General features: G+C 40.3%; 1 protein-coding gene across 4 annotated transcripts in view; it reads right to left on the bottom strand.

Moving 5' to 3' along the window:
• The window catches only part of STON2 (stonin 2), a 175750-nt gene that overhangs the window by 109992 nt on the left and 38200 nt on the right, over nucleotides 1–27558 (bottom strand). For 3 of the 4 annotated variants that reach the window (XM_050798639.1, XM_050798638.1, XM_050798640.1), the window contains 2 exons: nucleotides 26165–26450; nucleotides 23760–24044 (listed from right to left, as the gene is read on the bottom strand). In XM_050798639.1, coding sequence (XP_050654596.1) covers nucleotides 23760–24044; nucleotides 26165–26252 — 373 coding nt within the window. In that variant the 5' untranslated portion in view covers nucleotides 26253–26450. Of the gene's footprint in view, nucleotides 1–23759; nucleotides 24045–26164; nucleotides 26451–27558 lie in introns of those variants that run through there. The other variant, XM_050798641.1, reaches the window with a different exon arrangement.

Below are 27558 nucleotides of genomic sequence, written 5' to 3'. Positions count from 1 at the left end.
GTCAGGTATTTTACAAATGTCTTGTTTCATCCGTCTATCCTGAGAGATAGGCAGTAGTCTTATTTTAACTCAACGACATTAAGAAACTTGCCCAAGATGATAAAGTCAGTTCTCCTGCCAGGAAAACTAAACAAGTAGAAAAAGAAAAATTGAGATTTAAGAGAGAAGAAAGCATAAACATCAATGCTTCCAATAGTATAAAACTTTTCATTCCTTATTCTCTTAGGCATTTGTAAAGCATTTAGGTCCTTTTTCTGGAGTGCTCATCGCTCATATCCTCTTCTTTAAAAATGTCACCCTTTCTGCATATTCCTGAGCTAATTGTCTCCAAAGAAGCAAGGTCCCTTTCCCTGCTTTATTTCTCCTTAGTGTTATCACTGTCTAATGTGCTACATGCCCATGTCTTCCATACTAGAATCCAAGTTTCTTGAGGGGGCAGGGATTATCTATTATGTTCACTTCTATAACCCCATTCCTAGAATAGTACCTGGTATAAAGCAGACATTCAACAAATATTTGTTGGTTATATCAACAGAAGCACCACGAATCATTCCATAACAGTCTATACTAAACACAGAATATTAAAATTGGACTGGTATCTATGACCCTCACCCCAAACACAGAAAAACATTAAAATACTAAAAAAGAAGAAAAAATAAAATTTTTTATAAACCAACCAAAATTAAAAAGCAAAGCCAAATTTATAAAAGTTTGCTATATGATGCCATTTCCTATAGTATGGTGGTTTAGATACTTTAAACTACTATGGAAACAAAATTAAAATATTTGTGAAACGTAATAACATTATTTAAAATACTTCACAGGGTGAGCAACAAAGTAAAGAATCATCAGAGGCGGAGTGAAAGCTGCAACCCCAAAAGAGTAAACAGAGGACACAAGCTGATTTTCACTCTCAAGATTTTGAACAAACCAGACTCTTGAGTTTTCCAAACCTCTTATGAAGAAGGCAAATGATAAAGAACCTAGGGCCAACCGAATATGGGGAACAGAAGAGCTGATGCATAAAGTGAGAATTCCTAAAAGGCTTACAGGGTAAGTTAGAAATAACCTCCACCCCCTAGCTGGAGATAGCAAAGAAAATTGTCTAACTTAGGATTGCGTGAAGAATAGAGGAAAAAATATCTCCCGAGAATTAATAACCACAAATTGTCTCACACAGGGGTGTGCAGCTAAAACTACTTGTGTGGTCTGAAAAACCTCCAAGTTGAGACTAGTTTAAGTATTTCCTGGTTAGTAGCCTCAGGCATCCAGGAAAAGCAAATACTATAATAATGCCTTTTTTTTTTTTTTTGAGACAGAGTCTTGCTTTGTTGTCCAGGCTGGAGTGCAGTGATGCAATCCCAGCTGACTGCAATCTCCACCTTCTGGGCTCAAGTGATTCTCATGCCTTAGCCTCCCAAGTAACTGGGACTGCAGGCTCCTGCCACCATCCCTGGCAAATTTTTTTTGTATTTTTAGTAGAGACAGGTTTCACCATGTTGGCCAGGCTGGTCTCTAATTCCTGACCTCAAGCGATCCATCCGCCCACCTCTGCCTCCCAAAGTGTTAGGATTACAGGAATGAGCCACCACGCCCGGCCAGTAATCCTTTCTGGAAGGAAGATACCTTCAAACCAGCCTCCTCAGACAGAATGTTCCAAAGTTGATGTGCACATAATAAATAAATAAATCACAAAATGCATAAGAAATCAAGTTACCATGAACAAGAACCAGCAAAGCGTGTGAGTGGGTGGGGTGAAAAGGCAGAAAGAGATCTGCGAAGAATTTTCATACACTAGAATTGTTGAGCAAAAAGCACCATTATGTTTAATCTGTTTAAGGAAATAAGAAAAGAAATTAAAAATATGAAAAAGGAGCTTGTAGAATTGAAAAAGAACTAAATAAACTTCCAGAGAAGAAAAAATATACTACTGTAAATACAAAATTGAATGGATAACATAGACAAAAAGATGAGAATATCAAAGAGAGATTGAGACACATGGAGGGCAGTGTGAGACAGTCTCATAGATACCTAATCTGAGTTCCTAAGGAGAGGAGAAAGAAAATGGTAGAGGGGCAATATTTGAAAAAAATACTGGTTGCAAATTCCCCAGAATTTATGAAAGATTTTACTTGTCAGATTAGAAATTCCAAGGCATCTCAAGCAAGGTGACTAAAAATAAATCTACAAATAGACACCAAAACTACATAAGACCAAAAACAAAGAGAAGATCTTAACAGCCATCAAAGAGAAAATATACATTACCTTCGAAAGAAGAATGTTTAGACTGACTACCACCTCTTTCCATAGCAGGAGAAGCCAATGTGCACTTCAGTGTATAGACAGAAAAATAACTATGAAGTTAGAATTACATACCCAGTGAAATATCTTCACAGAACAAGGGAAAAAATAAAGACAATTTAGACAAACAAAAACTATAAATACCCCTAAAGTAGGAAAGAAAGGTGAAATAAATGGAATGTAAGATGTTAGAATTAAAACTATATCAGTACTTAAAAATAAACATAAATGGACTAAACATTCCAGATAAAAGAAAAAAGACTGTCAGGTTGAATCAACAAATGAAATTTAACATGGTATGTACAAAAAATATATCTAAAACATAAATGATTATCAATGATGGAAAGTAAAGGGATGGGAAAGCCATATAAGACAAAATGTTAATGAAAAAAAGCTCATAGAGTTATAGATTACGGATGGACTTTGCAACAAAATAACAAAAAGCACAATCCATCAGAAATATAATAATTCTAAACTTGGATATATTTATTAACATAGCCTCAAAATTATTAATGCAAAAATTGACAGAACTGTAAGAAAGTAAGAAATGTCCATCATCATAATGGAAGATGTTAAAATACACCTCTCAGTTACTGACATGTCAAGCAAGCAAAAATATTAGCAAGCAAACGAAACTTTAAACAACAAAATGAACATGCTGATCTAATCTAATGATCATAGAACACTACATTCAACTGGTGAAGAATGCATATTTTTTATAATAACACCAAGAATTTTTATGACAAGTGATAACATGCTATCACTTGACATGAGGCAAGCTGTAACAAATTTCAAAAAATTGGTATACAGACCACAAATACTGGTCACAATAAAATTAAGTATCTAGTTATCTAACTAGTTGTCTGGTTAACTAGTATCTAGATTTAAAAAAACTGGAAAATTTAAAAATTAAGAAACAGACTTCTAAATAATTCACTGGTCAAAGAAGAAATCTTAATAAATATTAGGAAATATTTTGAGTCAAGCAATAATGAAAATACTATATGTGAAAATTTTAAGAATATATGTAAGCAATATAGTCAGCTTATATTAGAAGACAACTGAAACTTAATACAATAAGCTCCCAACTTATTAAGATACAAAAGTAGAACAAAATAAATCAAAGAATGTTAGAAAAAGGAAAAAATACAAAAGCATAAATTATTAAAAATTTTTAAAACACACAGATAAAATGTTCTTAGAGAAGACAAATAGAATTAAAAAGAGCACAAATAACAGTAGGAATGAAAAGGGTACACAATTACAAATACTATATTTACAAGGCAATGAAGGGAAATAATAATTGTCTTTATACCAGTACACAAACACAGATAAAACTATAGAAGTCCTAGTAAAACATAACTTTTCAAAACTGATTCAAGAAGAAAGTTAAAAACCTGACTTGTCCAGTAACCTTGTAATTAAGTGAACCAAGACTTAAAACCTTCTCACCAGAAAAAATTCTTTTCATCTTCCACTAACTACTCCAGAGTATACAAGAAGAAAGGCCACTCATCTACTCATTAAATTTATAAGGTTAGCATTTGCAAGGTTAGACACCAAAACCTGACAATAAATACCCAATTTATATGTACAGTCTCTAAAAGGAGAAATACAGAATAATCTCAATCATGGACACAGATAAAAGAATCCCAAACAAATTATCAAAGAGAATCTAGTGATTTATGAAAAGGAGAATTACATAATGACTAAACTGAGTTACCCAATTTATACAAGGTTGGTTTAACACAGTGTTTCTCAACCTTTTTTTCATTATCGTCCCCCTAAGAAACCTTTTTGTACATTTTTTTCCCTAATCACTCTCTCTTGAACTCTCCTCCTCTAATACATTACAATCAGAAAATTGACATTAATACAATTCACCAATCTTATTCAGATTTTCCCAGTTTTACATGTACTCATGTGTGTGTATCTAGTTCTATGCAATGTTATCAATGTGTAGATTCATGTATCCACCAGTCAAGATATAGAACAGTTCCATCACTGCAAGGATCTTTCATGCTGCACTTTTATAAGCATGCCTATTTCCCTCCTAGCTTGCCTCCATCTCCATGCTCTGTTCCTAACCTTTGACAACCACTAATCTGTTTTTCATTTCTATAATTTTGTCACTTCAAGAATGCAATATAAATGGAATCATGCATTATGCAACTTTTTAGGACTGGCTTTTATTACTCAGCATAATGCCTTTGAGCTTCATCTGAGTTGTTGCATGTACCAGGAGTTCATTCCTTTTTATTGCTGAGTAGTATTCCATGGTATGCATACACCACAGTTAGTTTCCTTCTTTCCCCATCAAAGGACATCTAGGCTCCTTCTGGTTCTTAGCTACTATAAATAAAGCTGCTATAAACATTTGTGTACAGGTTTTTGTATGAACATAAGTTTCCATTTCTCTGAGATGAAGTCCAAGAGTGCAATTGCTGGGTCATATGGCAATTGCATGTTTTGTTTTATAAGAAACCGCCAAACTGTTTTCCAAAGTGGTTGTACCATTTTATATTCCCACCAGCAATGCAAGAATGATCCAATCTCTTGGCATCCTCACTAGCATTTAGTCTTACCATTACTTTTTATTTCAGTTATTCTAATAGATGTGCAGTGAAAGATCATTTTAATTTGTATTTCCCTAATGGATAATAATATTGAATATTTTTTCATATGATTACTTACTATCTTGATATATTCTCTTTGGTGAAACATATGTTTATTTCTTTAGCTCACTTTTTTCTTTTTTTTGGAAGATGGAGTTCCGCTGTTATTGCCCAGGCTGGAGCACAATGGCATGATCTCGGCTCACCGCAATCTCCACCTCCTGGTTTCAAGCAATTCTCCTGCCTCAGCCTCCCAAGTAGCTGGGATTACAAGCACATGCCACCACGCCCGGCTAATTCTCTATTTTTAGGAGAGACGGGGTTTCACCATGTTGTTCAGGCTGGTCTTGAACTCCTGACCTCAGGTGACTGCCTACCTTGGCCTCCCAAAGTGCTGGGATTACAGGCCTGAGCCACCACACCCGGCCTAGCCCATTTTTTTAATGGGAACTTTTTACTGTTGGGTTTTGAGATTTTTCTATATATTCTAGATACTAGTCCTTTTGTTTTTATTCTGAGACAGTTTCACTCCGTTGTCCAGACTGGAGTGGAGTGATGCCATCTCAGTTCACTGTAACCTCCACTTCCCAGGTTCAAGCGACCTACCCACCTCAGCCTCCAGAGTAGCTGGAACTACAGGTGTGCACCACTATGCCTAGTTAATTTTTCGTATTTTCATAGAAATAGGGTTCCACTATGTTGCCCAGGCTGGTCTCAAACTCCTGGGCTCAAGTGATCCACCTGCCTTGGCCTCCCAAAGTACTGGGATTACAGGCATGAGCCACTGTGCCTGGCCTGATACTAGTCCTTTGTTGGCTGCGGTTTGCAAATATTTTTTCCTAGTCTATAGCCTGTCTTTTCATCCTTTTCACCAAGTTTTTGCAAAGTAAGTTTTTGAAATTTTAATGCTACATATATATTTTATGTTTACTTTTGTACTGTATATATATATTATAGGTATTCTGTATACAACAAAAATTACAATTTATTTGCCCTACTCAAGAACCATTTTTAGCCCCCTTGGGGATAATATCACCCTGTTGAGAATACATGGGTTAATAATAGAAAATCAATTAATGTAATTCACTGCAATAACGTATTAAAAGAGAAAAATCTTACCATCACAATAGATATAGAAAAAGCACTAAATAAATTTTAGTCTTTATTCATGGTAGTAATTTTTAGCAAATTACAAACAGAAGAACTCCCTAAACCTAACAGAAATACCCCCCAAACCCCACAGAGAACATCACATAAAGCTAATTAACCCTTGGAGATTCCGATCAAGATGGTGATGTTCATTACCCTCACTTCTGTTCAACATCATATTTATGATCAGATCCTGCACAGTAAGGCAGGAAGTGAAAAGAAGTGAAAGAAACAAAACTGTCATTATTTGCAGATGATATTTTTGTATACGTAAAATAACCAAAAGACTTTACCAATAAGTTAGCAAATTAATAATGTTAGCAAGGTATGCCTGTTAATTAAAAAATCAACATATAAAAATGAATTGTGTTTCTGTAAGCCAGCAAGAAATATTTAGAAAATGAAATTTAAAACAAGACAGCATTTATAACAGCAACAAAAAGTATGAAGCATATATAGTATCAAACCGAAGAAAAAATGTGCTAAGGCCTTAGAGGAGGCATTTCTAAAGTTTATTAACAGACCATAAAGAAGATTAAATAAATGGAGAGATATACATGTGGAGATAATATATACATATGGAGATACAGATAAATAGATAAATATTTAGAGATTGAAAGATTTAACATTGTAAAGATGTTAATTCTCCCCAAACTGGTTTATACATTTACTTCAATGTCAATTAAAATTCTAGTATGGCAAAACAATCCTAAGCAAAAAGAACACAGCTAGAGACATCACACTACCCTTTTCAAACTACATCACAAGGCTACAATAATTAAAACTGCATGGTATGGTATAAAAACAGATACATAGACGAATGAAACAGGTTAGAGAACCCAGAATAAAGCTGCACACCTACAACCATCTGATCTTCTACAAAGCCAACAATAACAAGCAACGGGGAAAGGACTTTCTATTCAATAAATGGTGCTGAAAAAACTGGCTAGCCATTTGCAGAAGATTGAAAGTGGACTCCTACCTCTCACCATATATAAAAAATAACTCAAGATGGATTAAAGGCTTAAATGTAAAACAAAAAATTATAAAAACCCTAGAAGAAAACATAGGGAATACCATTCTGGACATTGGCCCTAGCAAAAACTTCACAACAAAGATTCCAAAAGCAATGCAGGAAAAACAAAAATTGACAAGTGGGACCTAATTAAACTAAAGAGCTTCCGCACAACAAAATAAACTATCAATGGAGTAAATAGACAAGCTACAAAATGAGAAAAATATTTGCAAACTATGCATCTGACAAAGGTCTAATATCAAGAATCTATAAGAAACGTAAATGAACAAGCAAAAAACAACCCCATTAAAATGGGCAAAGGCCATGAACAGACACTTCTCAAAAGAAGATAAACATACAGCAAACAAGCATATGAAAAAATGCTCAATATCACCAATCATTACAGGAACGCAAATCAAAACCACAATGAGATACCATCTCATCCCAGTGAGAATGGCTATTATCAAAAAGTCAAAAAATAACAGATGCTGCTGAGGTTGCAGAGAAAAGAGAAGGCTTACACACTGCTGGTGGGAATGTAAATTAATTCAGCCACTGTGGAAAGCAGTCTGAAGATTTCTCAAAGAACTTAAAACAGAATTACCATTTGACCTAGCAATTCCATTACTGTGTACATACACAAAGGAAAAATGACACACGCACGCCTATGTTCCTTGCAGCACTATTCACAATACCAAAGATGCAGAATCAACCCAGATGCTCATCAACGATGGACTGGATAAAGAAAATGTGCAACATATACACGATGGAATACTACACAGCCATAAAAAAAAAAAAAAATGAGCTCACATGTCCTTCGCAGCAACATGGATGGAGCTGGAGGTTATCATTCTAAACAAATTAACCCAAGAAAGAAAACCAAATACCACATGTTCTCACTTCTAAAGGGGAGCTAAACACTGAGTACACATGGAAATAAAGAAGAAAACAACAGACCCTGGGGCCCACTTGAGGGTGGAGGGTGGAAGGAGAGTGAGGATTGAAAAACTACCTATTGGGCATTATGTTGATTACCTGGGTGACAAAATTATCTTCAGACCAAACCCCCACAACAGGCAATTTACTCAGGTAACAAACCTGCACATGTACCCCCTAAATCTAAAATAAATGTTGGAAAGAAAAAAAATTATAGCAGGGCTTTCACCTATATTAACAAGCAGAATCATACTATTTAGATATGAATGAAGCTGAGTTTTGAGTAATATATTTATAAGTATTTACATTAAAATAAACACAACAACAAAACAGTATTGGAAAAACTGGATATCTACAGGAAAAAGTGAAGCCAGACCTGTACTTCAAACTGTACAGAAAAACCAATTCTAGCTATACTGAATGTCAACGTGTGAAGGCTATATAAGAAACATTTTAGAAGACAATCTAGCCAAATGCATTCATGACTTTGGAGTAGAGAAATATTTTCTTTACCAAGACACAGAAAGCACTAATAATAAAACAAACATTGAAAAAAATTATGTCATTAAAATAAATAACTTATTTTTGCCAAAAGACATAAGGAGAATGAAAAGACCATTCACAGGATAGGAGATAATATCTGCTACACATTGAATGCACCAGGAACTCCTAGAAATCAACAAGAAAAAGGCAGAGACACCAACAGGAATATAGCTGAACAGGGATTTCATGAAAGAAAAATCCAAATGGCACCAAAAAAGGATGCTCAAGGCCAGGCGTGGTGGCTCACGCCTGTAATTCCTGCACTTTGGGAGGCCGAGGCAGGTGGATCACAAGGTCAGGAGATCGAGACCATCCTGGCTAACATGGTGAAACCCCGTCTCTACTGAAAATACAAAAAATTAGACAGGCGTGGTGGAGGGCGCCTGTAGTCCCAGCTACTCGGGAGTCTGAGGCAGGAGAATGGCGTGAACCCAAGAGGCGAAGTTTGCAGTGAGCCGAGATGGCGCCACTGCACTCCAGCCTGGGTGACAGAGCGAGACTCCGTCTCAAATAAAAAAAAAAGGATGCTCAACCTTGTTAGTAATCTAGGAAATGCAAATTAAAACCACATGAGATACTAAGATCCTATTACCCTTCCCCCTTTCTTTCTCCACCTCCCTGATGACAAAAATAGAAAAATGTAACAATCCTAAGTGCAGCTGAGGAAGAGGAGCCACAGTGCCTTTCATGTACAGCCGGTAGGATAACTAGAAACCACTTTAGCAAATGGCTCGGTGTTACCTGATTAAGCTGAATATGAACACATCCTACAGCACAGCAATTCCCATCCTATTTTTTTATGCAAGAGAACCACCTGCACATGTTCACCAGGATACAGGTTAAAAATGTTCATAGAAAGACAAAAATAATGCTCATGGAAGTGCATTATCATCTTAGAAACAACCCAAATGAGCCAGGCATGGTGGCTCATGCCTGTAATCCCAGCACTTTGGGAAGCCAAGGCGGGTGGATTACGAGGTCTGGAGTTTGTGGCCAGCCTGGCCAACACAGTGAAACCCCATCTCTACTAAAAACACAACAGATTAGCTGGGTGTGGTGGCAGGCACCTGTAATCCCAGCTACTGAGGAGGCTGAGGCAGGAGAATCGCTTGAACCTGGGAGGCGGACGTTGCAGTGAGCCGAGATCGTGCCATTGCAACGTCAGCCAGGGCGACAGAGCAAGACTCCATCTCCAAAAAAAAAAAAAGAAAGAAAGAAAGAAAAGAATCCAAATGTCCATCAAAAACAGAATGGATATATGGATTGTAGTATATTACTATAATGGAATACAGAGTAATAAAAACTAAAAGAACCATAGCTACAAGTTCTTTTAGTTTTTGACATGGACAATTCCCACAAATAATGTATCAAAGGAGTAAGCCACGGAGTAATGCAGTATTATTCCATATATATAAAGTTCAAAACCAGGCTAAATTATAACATTCTTGATGCATGTGTAGGTAGTAAAACTGTCAAGAAAAGTAATGTAGTTATTATCATGAAACTCAGAAGGTGGTGATACAGAGGGGAGGGAAGGGGATGTGAAGAGGGAGGAGGCTGTGATCAGTAGGGAAACACGCAGGGCCTCTGGCGATGACAATATTCCATTTATTAAACTGGGTGATGGGTTGTACTGCTGTTCTTTATAATTTAATACACATTTTAAAATGTTGTTTTGTATTTATTCAATAGGTAATAAAACTTATTAAAACCACATATCAAAAAAAGACAGATTACTCAGTAAGAAAGCTATTTCACTTAATGGTATTTGCATATCGGCTCCTTACATTTGTGAGATAAAACGCCAACGTTTCTCTTGAAACACAAACTCGGAACAGTGCATCTGGGAGAGGCAAAGCTCCTGACTCTCACAAACTGTTCTCATTCGTTCTAATACGCTTTGTTTATTTTTCGGCTTAGAAATCTCGGATGAGTTATTTTATTCAGGTTCTTAATTGAATGTCCTCAGGCCACAAGCTTAGCTGAAAGAGAGAAAGTACTGGGCCTGGAGCTGACTATGCTCCCAGGGGCCAGACCTTTGATGTCCGGGCCAGGTAAAAACAGGATGCTGCCATCATGACACTTCAAGCCACATCCATCTAGCTTGAAGGAATAAAGTGAAGGAAAGATCAATATCTGCCTCTCCTCCTTTCCTATGAGGTTAAGACCAGGGACCCTGGATCCAGACTGCCTGGTTTGCATACCAGATCCAGCCCTGTAACCTGGAACAAGCTACTCAAATTCATTTGTTCCTCGTTTTTCTCACCCGTAAAATGCAGCTGAAGAGAATATAAACCTCATAAGGGGATTAGGTTAATACTGATGAAGCACTTGCAAATCCGCTTGGCACAATAAGAGTACTCAACATGGGTTAGGTGGTGATGGTTATTATTCTCAAACATATTCTTTTGTCCAAATCAACTTGACATCTCCATTTGGGTCTCTAACTTTACATGTTGAAAACTAAGCTCCTATTATTCCCTCCAAAGCAGCCCCTGCATCCTTTCAGCTGCTCAGAACAAAACCATCAAGTCATCCTTGATTCTTCTCATAGTTGGTCCATCACAATTTTTGTTAGTCCTACCTTCAAAATACATCTGGAATCCAATCACTTCCTGCCTTCTCCAAGCTACCCCCCTGCTGCAAGCCACAACCCTCTCTTGCCTGGATGGATACAGTGGCCTCCTACCCTGTCTCCTTGCCTCTACCTCTGTCCTCTCCTCCCAGTCTATTCTCAGCTACACCACCCTCAACCGCTACACCAGAGCTGCCACACAGTTTTAACAGAACTACTGTTGAAACTCAAGTTGGATCAGGCCACACCTCTGTTCAAAACCCTCCGTTAGCTTTCCATCTCACCCATAAAAAAATCAAGGTCCTCACCATGTCTGCCAAGGACCTGTGTGTCTGAGTCTCTGTAACCTTTCCTCCTCACCTCCTTCTCTTCTCCCCACATTCACTCCACTCAGGTCACACACCAAGAACACAGCTGCCCCTCAAGGGCTATTCACTTGCTGTTCCTTCCACATGGAAGGCTCCTCCCCACTTTCTGCAAGGCTTGCTGCCCCATGTCCCCCAGGTCTTCACTCACATATGCCCCTCAGTCACTCCCTGGCCTTAAGGAAAATTTCACATCCTCCTCATCATAGTCCCTTCTTTTGCCTCATTTTTCTCTCCTTCCCACTTTATTACCTAACACACTTATTGTATTATTTTTATTTATTTATTTATTTGGAGACAGAGTCTTGCTCTGTTGCCTAGGCTGGAGTGCAGTGGCACAATCTCTGCTCACCGCAACCTCTGCTTCCCTGGTTCAAGCAATTCTCCTGCCTCAGCCTCTCGAGTAGCTGGCATTACAGGCGCCTGGCTAATTTTTGTATTTTTAGTAGAGAGGGGGTTTCACTATGTTGGCCAGGCTGGTCTCAAACTCCTGACCTCAAGTGATCTGTCCACCTCAGCCTCCCAAAGTGCTGGGATTACAAGCGTGAGCCATCGCGCCCAGCCCCTAACACACTTACTTTATATTTACTTCTTTAGTGTGCTTCTGGTGTGAATCCCCTGTCGCCCCGCAGAATGTGGGCTCCATGGGGCAGGAGTATGTGGCTGTATCCACAGTGCTGAACATGACTTGAACGTGAGCCTAGAGTGGGAGGTCAAAATAACATGGATTATGTGAATAATAAATCTACACGTTGTTGGCTAATACAATATTTTTCTTTCTTCTTGTCCTTCGGGATCCTGGGTAGATTAAAATTTTAAATACATATATTTTGATGTCATGTCCTTTATATTTTGATGTCTAATCACTAAGTTATAGGATTTTTTTGATGCTGTCAATGTGCCCATCCGTGCGAAGAAAATGGATCTAACTCCATTCTTTATCTGTGGCTCCTCTGCTTTTTCGTAGTTGGCAATAAGAAGCAGCCACTGCTCCCAGGACTAGCTCAGAGGAGCTCTTGTTCACTCCCCAAAAGCTCCATTAGTAACAGACTGCCCAACTGTTAGGCAACTTCAACGTGGGGAGAGCAGGGACTGTGTCCAGCTCTCCCATAATTGTATTCCCAGCACCTACATTTTTTTCTGCATGAATGAACTAGTTAATTCATGCATGCTTGGGTAGTTTATTGTGTTTTGTATCCCACACCAAGGGTGAGCTAGGCCACATGGCCTCTCTGGGTGAGCCTGCACATTCTCTGGAAGAGGAGAATATTGGAGTTTTAATAAAATATTTTGTTTCCTTTTAGATACTGGAAAGAGTTATCTCTGAGAGCACTTCACCATCCTCCGTGGCATGATGACACTTTTAAATACAACAGAACTATTGCTTTTAAGTGTGCCTTTTAAAACAGCCCCCAGGAAAAAAAATATAGGTGTATTTGTGTATGTATATGTCCATGGTGTGTATACACCCATGTATGCACGTACGTATGTGTGTGGAACAATGGGAAATCATAACCCGATGACAATAGCTGAAAAGAAGGGGACAGGATGGGTGAGAGGCCAGTTTCCTTGTCTATCTTGTTTAAAAAACAACACGCTGACTTCACCAAGGGCGCCATCCTTCAAGTTCGACCTAACAGCTCATTAGCCCCACAAATGGGAGTCAGTCACTTAGTCGTTCTGCAGGAGAGTTCATGTCCATCTTTTCTCTCTCCTTCCACTAGTCCAGCAAATCCTGGGTGGGCACCGACTAAGTTCCTCAAACCATATTCTGGAATAAAGAGTAAAGTAGATAGACAAAGACCTTCCCTTTATGGAGAAGGGAGATAATAAACAAGTAAACTAATGCATATTTGACCCAATTGCAGATAGAGGCATGAGCTGTGAAGACATTTGAAGCAGAAAAAAGCTAGAGAGTGGAAGCGGAGGGTTCTGGCCCGCCCTGCAGAGGCGATGCTTGAGCAGAGTTTGGAGTGAAAATGTGGAGGAAAAGCTCTCAGGGCACAGAGAACAGCCTGGACAGCAGTGAACCGGCCTGGAACGGCGAGAGAGGCAGTGCAATTACAGCAGACGGAGCCCAGGGGAGAGGATCAGAGACAGTATCAGCCCTGAGAAGGAAAGGCTCTGCTGAAATTTATTCCTGGGTACAGCGTCCTCTGAGACGGACTGCACAAAGGTCATTAACTACATTTAGAAGCACAGAAGAACTGAAGGTATTAAAAAAAAATAAAGCCTCTTCTGTTGCAGGGGGAATTACATATGCATGCAAAATGCAGTGGGCCTTGTCCACATATTCACCAAAAGGGTTGGGATATCTTATTCCACCCCCACCCACCACTCACCACCCCCATTAGCCAGAATGAACAACATAATAGAAATTAACGGCTGGGCTAGTCTTCTTCAGGATGAAGCCTCTCAGCTGTCACCCCTGCCTCCCTCTTAAATGGCTGACGTCATCTCTGATCCTCCCCCAAACAAGTGGCTCTTTCTCTGGTCCCAGATAATTAGTTTCCCCAGACACAATGGGAAGGCCTTAGCCCAAGCTTTTAGGGAAGACGTTTGAAGCATAAGGGAATACTAGTGTTTGCCTGGGCTATGGGACAAATGTTCCGGAAATGAAAGGGTTTTTTTGTTGTTGTTTGTAATTATGCACATCCTGCAGTATCTGCATAATGGGTCCAATTCAGCTCTGGCCTTGCAGATAAATTACCATGTCCCTGGAGGAAGGTCAGCGTATGAGTGAACAGGAAGCTTCATGCTGACAATAGTGCCTTAATTTTTTTTTTTTTTTTAATTTTAAGGATGAACTTTGCTCTTTTAGTCCATTTATCTGCAGGCATTTGCAGACATGTTCTAAACACACCCACACTTGTAAAATGCACATACTTAAAATCAGCCTTGGCTTTGAGAGAACAGTATAAAGATTTTAGATGGTAGATGAGCTGACTGCTATATTCTTCCTGGTACCTGATGGAATTTTAAAGCCAGAGGAAGCTTTATATGTTAGTCAAACTTTTTGTAGCTAGAGAAAGTCAGGAACACTATTGGCTAAAGGACCCAACGTGAATAAGACATGAGATGGGTTTAGGTTCATTTTCAAAAAAAATTTCTTTAGAGAACTATACAAAATTTCATTTTGATTTAAATACATTCACCGGAAGGTTTTTTGTGTGTGTGTGTGTTTTTTTTTTTAACACTCTGGTTCTGCTCACGGTTTTGTAGAATATCTTATGCATCTGGTTCAGAGTTCAATAAATGAGTTTTCAGTTAAATTTCTTGACATTTTTCACCATACAACCTTAAATCATATGGCAACCTCAAACTGGAGATGTGAACAGTGTTCTTGTGGCTAATTTACATATTTGACCTTAAAGGTTCCAATAAAAATCTTCTAAAGAGATCATTTATCAACATGGCCCGACCCAAAGGGGTCTTACGAAGTCAAAGAGGTATGAATCCCTCATTTGGCCTCCACCAAATTTCAAGGGTTTTAATGTTGAACACAATTTTCATAAAAGAGTCAAAAGGAAATGATTCTATATGTTTCCTCATTCATAGTAAACTCAGGTCCTAAGAACTAATGCTCTCTTTCCATATATATGGTTATACAAAGGCTTTTGTCAGTCAGGGCGCGGTGGCTGACGCCTGTAATCCCAGCACTTTGGGAGGCTGAGGTGGCTGGATCACCTACCTGAGGTCAGGAGTTCAAGAACAGCCTGGCCAACAGAGTAAAACCCCATCTCTACTAAAAATACAAAAATTAGCTGAGCGTGGTGGCGGATGCCTGTAGTCCCAGCAACTCGGGAGGCTGAGGCAGGAGAATCGCTTGAACCCAGAAGCGGAGGTTGCAGTGAGCTGAGATCACACCACTGCACTCCAGCCTGGGTGACAAGAGGGAGACTCTGCTTCAAAAAAAAAAGACTTTTGTCACTATCATTTTATTTTAATCATATTTTTCTTTCTTTCATTTTTTTTCTTTTTTTTTGAGATGGAGTCTCACTCTGTCATCCAGGCTGGAGTGCAGTGGCGCGATCTCGGCTCACTGCAACCTCCGCCTCCCGGGTTCAAGAGTTTCTCTTGCCTCAGCCTCCCAAGTAGCTGGGACTACAGGTGCCCGCCAGCACACCCTGATAATTTTTGTATTTTTAGTAGAGACGGGGTTTCACCATGTTGGCCAGGCTGGTCTCGAACTCCTGACCTTGTAATCCACCTGCCTCGGCCTCCCAAAGTGCTGGGATTACAGGTGTAAGCCACCACACCTGGCCAATTTTAATCATATGTTTCCAAAGGAGACTGTATATCTCCTTTTTACTCTGGCCAACCATGATGGCACTTATTCACTTCAAATCCTGCCCTAATTAAAGTCCAAGACAAAGTGGTTGCCTTGATGATTTAAGCATTTCTGGAGTCGTCTTTCCTACCAGCTGTTGCTCCTGGTTATCCAATCAACCTTGGTATGCTTCAATGCACAATAAAGTAAGTAGCCAGGTCACTAGGGTGAGGACTAACAACTCCTTGGCTTCTCTAAGGTTCCCAGTGCAGCTTCTAGCCATTTAAATACCATAAAAAGTAAGAGATGTACCATTAGTGACAATTTCTTTGTACCTAACTCCACTGTGCCTACAGCCTTGTGGCATTTTAATTAGGGAAATAGTACATTCCAATTCCAGGCGGAAGTCCAATGCTCGCTTGGCTTTATTCTTAGGTGGCACAGTTTAAAAGATGTATTCTTTTGTTTTTTACTCTTCATCTGCCAGAAAAACTTCAAAGAGAGGAAGAAAGGGAATTGGGGGATGGGAAAGGAACATCCCGGATAACCTCACCACTCCCTCTGTGTGTGTGAGTGTGCTATTCTCTTTCCCAACTTCTCTCTGCAAGCCAGGATGTTCAGGTACGAAACAGCTGGCTAAGGAAGGTTTCACTTTTTCTTCTGGAAATTAAAACTAGGAACAGCACTGATCAGTTCCACTTCTCCTCCTCCTTCTCCTCCCACCACCTTTTTCTCTTACGACCTTCTCACAAAACAACATCCACAGAGGGTTTGCATGAGACAGGTACCAAGATAAACATTGTTACATCTCTCCCGACATGAAGACATCTGATCAGAAAGTATGGGCTCTTAATGGAAGTAAATGGAGTATGAAGAGTAAAACGGGAAGAAGCTAAACATTACAACTATATATTATATATAGGAAAGAGTCAGCTTGTTCCGGTGATGCTGATGTGATTGGGAAAAGGGTTAAAGCCAAAAATTAGTTTCCACTGATCCTTTTTTTTTTTCTGGCTGAACTTTTTTTCTTGCATGCACAGAGACACACCTACATACTCCAAACTTCACCAAAGGTTCCAAATTTTTGCATTTAAATACAGCACACCAAACATCTCTCTTGCCCTAATTCCATTTCATTCTTGTGTTATCCATGCTAAAAAGAGTTTGCTCAGTCTACATGAGTGAAGCTATAGCCCAAAATAGATCTAACATCTGACTGATGGAAGTTAATAAACTAAGAAGAGCATTTTAGAGTAGATAAATGAGAAATTGATGGGCAAATCATTTCTCTGTGGTCAGATTAGACAAAAAGCACGAGAGGGCCATTTTGTCTAAGTTGGTCACCTAGCTGTGGGCAAAATGGGCACTACTTGGCCCACAGCTAGGTGGCCAATTTAGACAAAAGTTTATCCTAGGTCAGTAGTGCCCACTTTCTCCAAGTGAAGAAAACAGGATAAAACTGAGTAAGAGCTTTGGAGAAGCCCCAGAAGTAAATGATAACTAACAAGGGAAGTTGCTTTAAATTCTGATTTTTACCCTTCACAGGAAGAGACAATAGAGGCACCTGTCATAAAATGAACTGCTCAGGCAAGTAACTCTCCCAGCATCCACTTCTTTCTTTGCTTCCTCAGAGCCAGTTCCAAATTCTCAGCTGTATGAAATGAAAAATGTAGGCCAGCCACGGTGGCTCATGCCTGTAATCCCAGTACTTTGGGAGGCCAAGGAGGGCAGATCATTTGAGGTCAGGAGTTCGTGACCAGCCTGGCCAACACAGTGAAACCTGTCTCTACTAAAAATACAAAAATTAGCCAGATGTGGTGGCACGTGCCTGCAATCCCAGCTATTTGGGGGCTGAAGCAGGAGAATCACTTGAACCCAGGAAGGCTGCAGTGAGTCGAGATTACGCCACTGGACTCCAGCCGGAGTGACAAAGCGAGACTCCATTTCAAAAAAAAAAAAAAAAACTTAAAAACAAAAAGACAAGTGGTGGTTGAAAGACAACCACAAGAGATGGTAATCGCAGGAGCACAGGTTGGCTCTGGTTTCCTACTAGAGGATCCAGAAAGAAGCCCAATGGATTTCTGCTCAATTCTGAGCGCTGTGCTATGTCTTTGAATATCCACACCTAGCAGAACTATACAGACAGAGGAAGTGCTTAGTAAATATCTGGTGACTCAATGAGTAAATTATAAGGAGCTGCAAGGTTTAGGGACCAAGCACAGTGACATGCACACATCTCCTTAAAAAATACACTGCATCATGAGCCGAGATGGGGCCACTGCACTCCAGAGCCTGGGCAACAGAGCAAGACTCCATCTCAAAAAAAAAAAACAAAAAAAACAAGTCCTCCATCATTACAGATGCTCCCCTAATTCAGACTGACTCATTCTCAGCCTTATGCAAAGGGTTCCATTTTAAGATTTTAGAGACTTAGTACATTAGTTTTCTATGGCTGCTGTAACAAATTACCACAACCTTGGTATCTTAAAACAACAATAATTTATTCTCTCATAGTTCTGGAGGCCAGAGTCTGGGATGAGAATCACTGTGCTAAAATCAAGATGTCAGCAGAACTGCACTCCCCACAGAGGCTTTAGGGAAGCATCTGTTTCTTGTCTCTTGCAGCTTCTGGTGGCTGCCAGCATTCCTTGGCTGTGGCTTCGTCACTACATCTTTAAGATCAGCATTTTCAAATTTCTTTCTGTTTCATCTCCACAGTGCCTTCTCTTCTGTGTAAGCAAAATCGCCCTCTGCCACTCTCATAAGGATGCATGTGATTGCAGTTAAGGCCCACACATAATCCAGGATTATCTCCCCATCTCAAAATCCTTAATCTCATCTACAAAGACCCTTTTCCCAAACATCATCATATTTATAGGTTCCAGGGAGGACAACCTGATGTCTTTGGGAGCCATTACTCAGCTTAGTATTGCCAAAACAACAGAGCAGGCAGCAGTGATTGCAGCAAGTCTCACACGTCTCTACTTGCTGCAAACATCTGTGTTATTTCTGCATAATGCCTGCAGCTACATAGGTGGTTATTATTGCAGTATACAGCACATGTACTCAAACATTTTAGATTCAAATTAAAATCTGAGCTGCACAACAGCCTCCAGAATGGAATGACTGTGTAACTTGGGGAATGTCTATATTATCCATTATGTGGGGGCAGGAGGCAGGGGCTAACGCCTAGTCTCTCCTGTGTAATTGGCCTTAGCTCTGCCAATTACTCTATCCTTATTGTCAAACACAATCTATGGGAGGAAACCCAAGAGGGAATTAGCTTATGTGGGAGAGGCTACTTTGGGTAATAGGAATGTACCCTGCAGCTTCTCATTCAGTTTAGGTTCATTGATGGGTCAAGTTGGGTATTGGCAGAAAATTTGGAACTGGACCCTTGGGTTTATTACCATTTTCTTTACCACTCTAATGCTGCGCACCATCCCCTACACTCCTTGGGTTTCTTTTTTTTTTTTTTTCTTTTTCTTTTTTTTTTTTTTTTGAGACGGAGTCTTGCTCTGTCGCCCAGGCTGGAGTGCAGTGGCCAGATCTCGGCTCACTGCAAGCTCCGCCTCCCAGGTTCACGCCATTCTCCTGCCTCAGCCTCCCGAGTAGCTGGGACTACAGGCGCCCGCCACCTCGCCCGGCTAGTTTTTTGTATTTTTTAGTAGAGACGGGGTTTCACCGTGTTAGCCAGGATGGTCTTGATCTCCTGACCTCGTGATCCGCCCGTCTCGGCCTCCCAAAGTGCTGGGATTACAGGCTTGAGCCACCGCGCCCGGCCCCACTCCTTGGGTTTCTAGGTTAGAAACACTTCTTGAGGTGGGGCCGGCCCTACACATGGTTTATTTCTGCTTCTTGCCTACAGACTGGGCATCAAGTCTGCTGGGAACCCATCCTACAGGACCCTCCTAAGGTAGAGAACTCCATCTCCACAGGGTTGAGTTAAATTTTCACACATATGAACAGATGGAATTAGTCATACTTGAGCAGTTTTCAAAATTATGCTTTCATGCATTTGAACACTGTCATTTCTTGATTTATTCTCTGGTAATATTAATAAATCTTAAATTCTTAGGACAATGCAGGGCTGAGATTGGGTTAAGGCAAGTGACACACTTGCCTCGGATGTAAAATTTAAGGGGGTGCCAAAAAACTCAGTAATGAAAACAACATTTTAACGCAGTATATTAAAAATATCAAATCAAAATCAAAGCAGCAAACCACGGCTCACAGGTTGACTATTTCTGTAAATGAAATTTTATTAGAACCAGTGAGACAGCCAGCGGGGAGGAGGTCCCCGGAAAAACTCCAACTGGCCTGTGCACTGGGGTGGAGCCGTAGCAGTTTGTGCCACTTGCAGCGGGGAAGAGCCTGGCCCCTCCTCTTCCTGTGTGGAACCTGGGATTTGAGGTGCGGGCTGGAGGCGCGCTAGATGAATTCTGGCCTTGCTCAGAGCCCCTGTTTCCCCTCTTTTTTCCTTTTCACCCAATAAAACCCGCCTCACTTACCCTTCAAACCATCTGCGAGCTTGAATTTTCATGGCCGTGGGATGGACAAGGACCCCACCTTTAACTGAACTTTAGGAAAATTCCTGCAACACCAGGTCCAGGATAAGGGTGGGCCAAGTGTGGCATAGTCATGCAAGTGTTAGTTGGATCTTGTCTTTAAAATACTGATATTTTGTTCATTAAGAAATTTTTGCATTACGTGATTTTAATAATTTTAAAATAACTTTAATTTTTAAACTGAATTCTTAAAAATTAAAAAAATACCTTTTTTTCAAGACAATTATTACGGTTTGATATGGAGCAAAAGTGTTTCACGTATTTTTTCCCAATCTGTCACAGAGAATGCTAAAAAGACACACTCAAGAATCACAATTTTAAGAAATTCATAATTTTTACTGCCTCATCAAGGATATTGTTGGGTGAAATAGACATTTTGCTTTACTATGAGTAGACAATGGCCAACAGTTTTATCTGCTGTTACTTTTTTACCATCAATGCAAATGTCAAAGCAGTGAAAAGGCAAATAACATCTTAGAATTAGAATGAAAATGATTTTAACCTGAAAGACCCCTTGAAAGGATCTTAGGAGACCCCAAGGACTATGGGCCAGATTGTGAATTGCTGCCTTAAAGGGTAAAGCTTTCACAATATATCAAAAGCATTGTCAGTCACAAGATAAGATCCTCAGTCAGATGGGGGCAACATAATTATAACTAATCTCAAAATTAATTTTGGAAAAATCAGTGAACAACTGAGCAAATTGACTATCATATAAATAGTTTTGAGCAATCAGGAAATCTTTGAGGCTAAAGATAAGATGTGAAAGAATCTGAATGCCATGAATATAATCCATGACCTGAAGGCATGGCCATTTTAGGGCAGCCAAGTGGAGAAACAGCACCCCAGCCATCACTTACCTTCCATTCCTTGCCCCCACTGCCTCCTGGGTAATGAGGGAGCAGAGAGTACTACAGCAGCAGCAGCAGCAGAAGAGTGAGGCAAACGAGAGGAGAGCACAGGGCATCCGAAGGCTGCTCCAAGACTTTGGGGCTGGTTGGCCTGGTGCGGAAGCTCTCCTGCCATTTCCTAGCACACAACCTTGGTTGAATTCCCAAAGCACTGTCTGGCTGAGTCTCCTCCACCATAAGTAATATGGATTAATATAAATACCTTCCTCATACAATTGTTGTAAAGAGTACATGAGATGATCTAGTTAAGGCACTGAGCACAGAAACTGAGACAATAAGTATGCAGTAAATGTATCATATTAAGCAGAAGGAACACACTTCTGTGCTCATTCATTGCCCAGTGTTCGGTAACTTTTCCCTACATGCATCAACGCTTAGCCCAGGGCCTTCTCAGAGTTAGGTGTTCAGGAAGGGAAGCCTGTCTGGGCCTGTCACTTCTTCTGTGCTGCACTGAGAGTCATGACTCAACGACAATTCATGCAGAAATCTGATGTTTAGGCTGGGCACACTGGCTCACACCTGTAATCCCAGCACTTTGGGAGGCCGAGGCAGGCGGATCACCTGAGGTCAAGGAGTTCGAAACCAGCCTGGCCAACATGGCGAAACCCTGTCTGTACTAAAAATACAAAAATCAGCCGGGCGTGGTGGTAGGTGCTTGTAATCCCAACTACTCGGGAGGCTGAGACATGAGAATCACTTGAACCCCACGGGCAGAGGTTGTAGTGAGCTGAGATTGTACCACTGCACTGCAGCCTGGGCAACAGAGCAACACTCCCTCTCAAAAAAAAAAAAAAAAGGAAATCTGATGCTTAAATATGAAAAAATAGACATAAATGTGCAAATTATTACATAAAAATATAAATGTTTGTAACAGAATTGTTTTATATTTTCTTAAAATCATTTTTATTGGTATTGAAAACACATTGAAAAACAAAGGAATCAGGCTTAAAAGTGACACTAGCAAAACATTTAACACACCAACAGAAAAATATACCAACCCTGTTTTTGCTAGTAGGTCTCTGTGGTAGAGAGAATAATGCCTCCCATTCCACCCCAAGATGTCCACATCTTGATTTCCAGAACCTGTGAATGTGTTACTTTATATGGCAAAAGAACTTTACTGATGTGATTATGTTAAGGACCTTGAGATGGGGACATAATCCTGGTGAGTCCAGTGTAACCTTTAACAGAGGTTCTTAATGCCTGGTGAGCCCAATGTAACCACAGAGGTCCTGAATGGAAGATAGAGGCAGATGTCAGGGAAAGATGTGACTTCAGAAGAAAGGCACAGAGAGATGCCACATTCCTGGCTTTAGAGACAGAGGAAGGGGCCATATGCCAAGGAATGTTGACAGACTCTGAAAGCTGGAAAGGGCCAGGAAACAGACTCTCCCCTAGAGCCTCCACAAAGGAACGCAGCCCTGCCAACACCTTGATTTTGGCCCAGTGACACCCATGACGGACTTCTGAAATACAGAATAATAAGATGATAAACTCATGTTGTTTAAGCCACTACACTTGTGGTGACTTGTTACAGCAGCAAATAGAAAACTAATACAGTCCCAAAGCTTATCCAAATCACCTGTGGCATACTTCAGTGCACAACAAAGAAGTAGCTAGGTCACCAGGGTGGGGACTAACAACTTCTACAGCTTTACTAAGCTCCCTAGTGCAGCTTTTGGCCATTGAAATGCCACAAAATAAGAGATTTCTCATATACAACCACCCCTACCCATAAGGATTCGGATTCAAGAGTTCTGAAGTGTGAGAATATCCATGTTTAACAAATCCTGTTGGTGACATGCTTAGACATGGTCAGTGGGTCAGTGGTCCACACGTTCACACACATTCATTTCTCTTTTTTTATTTTTTGGAGACAGAGTCTCGCTCTGTCTGCAGTGACAGTGCTGCAGTGCAGTGGTGCGATCTCAGCTCACTGCAACCTCTGCTCTCAGGTTCAGCAATTCTCGTGCCTCAGCCTCCTGAGTAGCTGGGATTACAGAAGTGCGTGACCATGCCCAGCTAATTTTTGTACTTTTAGTAGAGACCGGGTTTCTCCATGTTAGCCAGGTGGGTCTCAAACTCCTGACCTCAAGTGAGCCATCCATCTCGGCCTCTCAAAGTGATGAAATTATAGGCGTGAGCCACCACACCCAGCAGAAACATTCATCTCTATATGTAAGGTGCTTACAATTTAGGGGCTGAGTAAATATAATTCCAATCCCTAACAGAAAAATATATATGCATTATTTTAAAGACAAGTCAACAGCCAGGGACAAGAGTAAAGGTCTAGAAATGTCCTAGAACACATAAATTCTTTTGTATGCTTATGTCAACAAAAACAAGATACAGAATTAAACCAGATGAGAACTCCGTCTGCTCTCTCCTGTGCAACTGGTGCTTCAGGGGCAGGGGGCAGGTGAAATGGAATCCTGGCAGCCCTACAGACCTCTCACTGAAAAGCATCCCTGCTGAGCACATAACCAAGCCAGGCCCTTCCTACCCCCTCACCTGTCTCAGCTGTTCCCTGATGAGGTGGAGATGTGCTGGCCCAGGGCGTGTCGTCTTCAAACTGAACCCAGCTGCTGATGGCCGAGGCCAGGTCAGGTGGGGGCTGCTCAGGGCTCCCAGGTGGGGAAGCTGCTTCAGAGATGAGGCCCATCTTTTCAGAGGAGTCATCCTGCTCTGAGTGGGAATGGTCTTGAGAGCCTCCATCCACCACATGGTTCTCCCCAGAGGAGCTCTCAGACTGGTCTGGGGAAGATGACAGTCCTGGGAGGTGCTCTTCCGTGCCCCCTGAAACAGATACCAGACGCCACCATCATGTGAGGAAGGCCGCTCTTCAGAGCCATCTCATGGAGGCAAAAACTAAAGATGGCCATGGGGTGCCAGCATGACTCGCCACTGCAGTGAGTGGGGAGAAGAAACAGCCACACCCATCTGACTCTATGTGAAACGACTGTTTCCCCAGTCATGTGTAAACGCTGTAAGCTCAGCATGTCTCCAGTCAGTACCCTGGCAGGCAGAGACTAGCAGCCTTCTTCACTATTCTTATCCCAGCATCTACTCCAGTGCTTGGGGGTCACAAAGGAAAGTGCTTACAGAAGTCAAATAAGAAATATACCTGCATCAAGTGGGACAAGTGAAAGGCAAAAGGGACTGGTGGAGACTGTGGCTAAACAGGAGCACTTTTGTCAGAAGACATTCAAATTCAAATTTCAAACTCTTTGCAGTCTATGCTATACACAGCCACAGGACACCAGGTGCAAACCCGTGTGCACTAATGACCAGCTGAATGTAACCTAGAGGCTATTCCTGTAGCCCTGTATCACTTGATTGGCCCTAGAAAATTTAACAGACTTCAAATTTTTTTTCTGAAAATTAAAAAAACTGGCCAGGTGTGGTGGCTCAAACCTGTAATCCCAACACTTTGGGAAGCCGAAGTGAGTGGATCACCTGAGGTCAGCGGTTCGAGACCAGCCTGACCAACATGGCAAAACCCCGACTCTACTAAAAATACAAAATTAGCTGGGCGCGGTGGCACATGCCTGTAATTCCAGCTACTTGGGAAGTTGAGGCAGGAGAGTCACTTGAACCCGGGAGGCAGAGGTTGCAGTGAGCCGAGATTGCGCTACTGGACTCCAGCTTGGGCAACAAGAGCGAAACTCCGTCTCAAAACAACAACAACAACAAAAAAAACTATATCCTGATTATGGTGGTAGATATACAAATCTATACATATGCTGAAATTCATCAGCTGTACAACAAAAGAAGTCAATTTTTCTTTAGAAATTTTTTAATCAAATAATTAATATAAAAATCTTTTCTCCCATCACTAGCCAACTGGTCCATCTGCAAGTACTCAAAGCCTCTACAGCTCTGTCAAACAGAAATAAAATGTGAGCTATATATGTAATTTTAAATTTTCTAGTAGCCACATGAAAAAAATTAACCACAACAGGAGAAAGTATTTTAATAATATACCTTTCAACCCAATATGTTGAAAATTTGTAATTTCAACATGTAATAAATATAAAATTAATTAGCTATTTAATTTTTTTCTTAAACTAGGTCTTTGAAATTTAGTGTAGGTATTTGATGCTTACAGCACATCCCAATTCAGACCTGTCACATTTCAGGAGCTCAATAATCACATGGCCACCATATTGGAGAGCAGACCTGTTGACTCACACTTCCTAGGTGTTATAAATGAAGGTGGGATGACTTCAGTAGGCACTGGTAGCTGCAGTAGAACAGAATCAACTGACATGTCTCTGCAAATATCTCCTGGATCCTACCTTAACCTTCATCCCTGAGCACAAGTTCTCTAAAGTCAATACAGTCATCCTCCTTATGATCAAGTATGACCGTACTGAGCTCTTTCCACATGCCAGGCACTGCTCTAAGCACTTTTATGTATGAATTCACTTAAGCCTCACAACAACCTGTGAGATAGGTACTGATTATTCCTACTGTACAGATAATGAAACTATGCTTGGAGAGGTTAAATAAATAATCTACCCAAAAGTATATCATTCATTCCTGGTGCAACAGGGCTCTGAACCCAAGCACTCCGGTTCCAGAGCTGTCATTTTTAACAACTACTTTTAACAACTACATTTTAAAAGGGCTGAAAGTAAAGCACTTGGTAAATATTAGGTTTTTGTTTCTTGGGAGAAAAGAGCCAATACTTTTGGTGTTTCCAAGCTTCTTTTTAGGGCCCTAAGGTTCCAAGACGCTTCTTCAGTGTGTAAATTCTTCCACTTAGGATTCTAAGATCTCAAGAAAGAAAGTAAGAAACTGACTCTTTTTTCTATATTAAGATCCCACCCAAAGAATAATCAAGTAGAAGCCATAACAGATAGACATGGTTGTTTGACAATCTCTTCGCTTTAGGAAATGAAGGCACTCCTTACCCTGCGAGTGGGCAGGAAAGGGTGGCTCTTCATTGAAGGAGACCCATTCTGACTGGTGGGTGGCAATCACATGGTCCAAAGTCGTCATGCTAAAAAGGCACTGGTCATCTTCACACTGCTGACCTCGGGTGAACCCCAGAATACTGTCTGGGGTGGGCTGGGGTAGGGGTACGGTAGTACGGTGGACTTGGGTCCAGGGTCTGTTCTAGGTGTCTTGCCAAGGGCAGTACTCAGAATGTAGACAGATCAGCCCCTCTTGCCGTTGGTTAATCTGCCAGGCAGAAACCTGTTTAACAAACAAACAAACAAAAAATGTAAAAGGATAACCATCACGTTATACTGAATCCACATAGGTCTAGGGCTTTTAGCGCTGCCCACAAGGCGGCCTGGGGTGGTTTCCAACTTGCCTTACTTCACTCTGTTCCTGTCATGCCCTCAACTTTTATATTGAAATGTCTGTCTTTAGCATCAAGGTTTCTAGGTAAGTCTTCATATCACACTTGTAAATAATTACACAAATTTCAGCAATTAGATTCTCTAATTTCCCTAATTATTGTATTTTAGAAATATTGTCATCTATAATACTATCATTGCAAAACAAATATTAAAACTTTTCAAAACACTTTCACTTTCTTTTACCAGCTGGCAAAATAAAAGCATGTTCTTTTTCTATTAAATTAGTCCAGTCTCTTGCCTTAGGCAGGTAACTCTTTGTAAGTCTGATTTAAATCTTTGGCAGAAATGGTACCTCTAAGCATCATTTATCAATCAAGAAAAATAGAAATGAAGTGATCTTATTCATTTGTAGTAAGAGGATAGGGGATATCTGTTCTAGTGAAAAATGTGAGTTAGAGAAACATTTTCAATCTAGGCCTATTTAAATTAGTTACAATGGTCTAGCCTTTGCTCACACCGCAATTATCTTCCAGGAATATAGAAAGATTCTTAATTGACATAATTTTGTTTATGATAATAACATCTTCTTACAACTTGAACCTAGTTCTTGATCTAATAATGAATTAATAAAATCTGAATTTATCCAAAACGAATGTGCTTCCACAAAAGAGCTACTATATACCTTGAATATCAGTTCTTATTAACTGAATATACACAATATTCAGATAGTTTCTAGAACAACTTAACTCACAGCCTTCCAACTGGTGCACAATGAAAACTTTAGGAAATTTTACTATAGGTTATCATCTGCAGTAAATAATCTCTATGTGGGAAAATCAGTAGAAACATTAATAGCTTTTGCTTTTTTGTTATTTAAAATAATTAGTTTTGGCACACGATGCTTTCTAAAAACCACTAATGTTTATATAGAATTTATAATTTTCAGAAACACATTTTCATACCATACTTCACTTGATTCAATAGACATTTTGTTGAGT

Source organism: Macaca thibetana, chromosome 7, assembly GCF_024542745.1.
Source record: "Macaca thibetana thibetana isolate TM-01 chromosome 7, ASM2454274v1, whole genome shotgun sequence".
Lineage (NCBI taxonomy): Eukaryota > Metazoa > Chordata > Mammalia > Primates > Cercopithecidae > Macaca > Macaca thibetana.
This window is presented reverse-complemented; position numbering and strand designations above follow the sequence as displayed.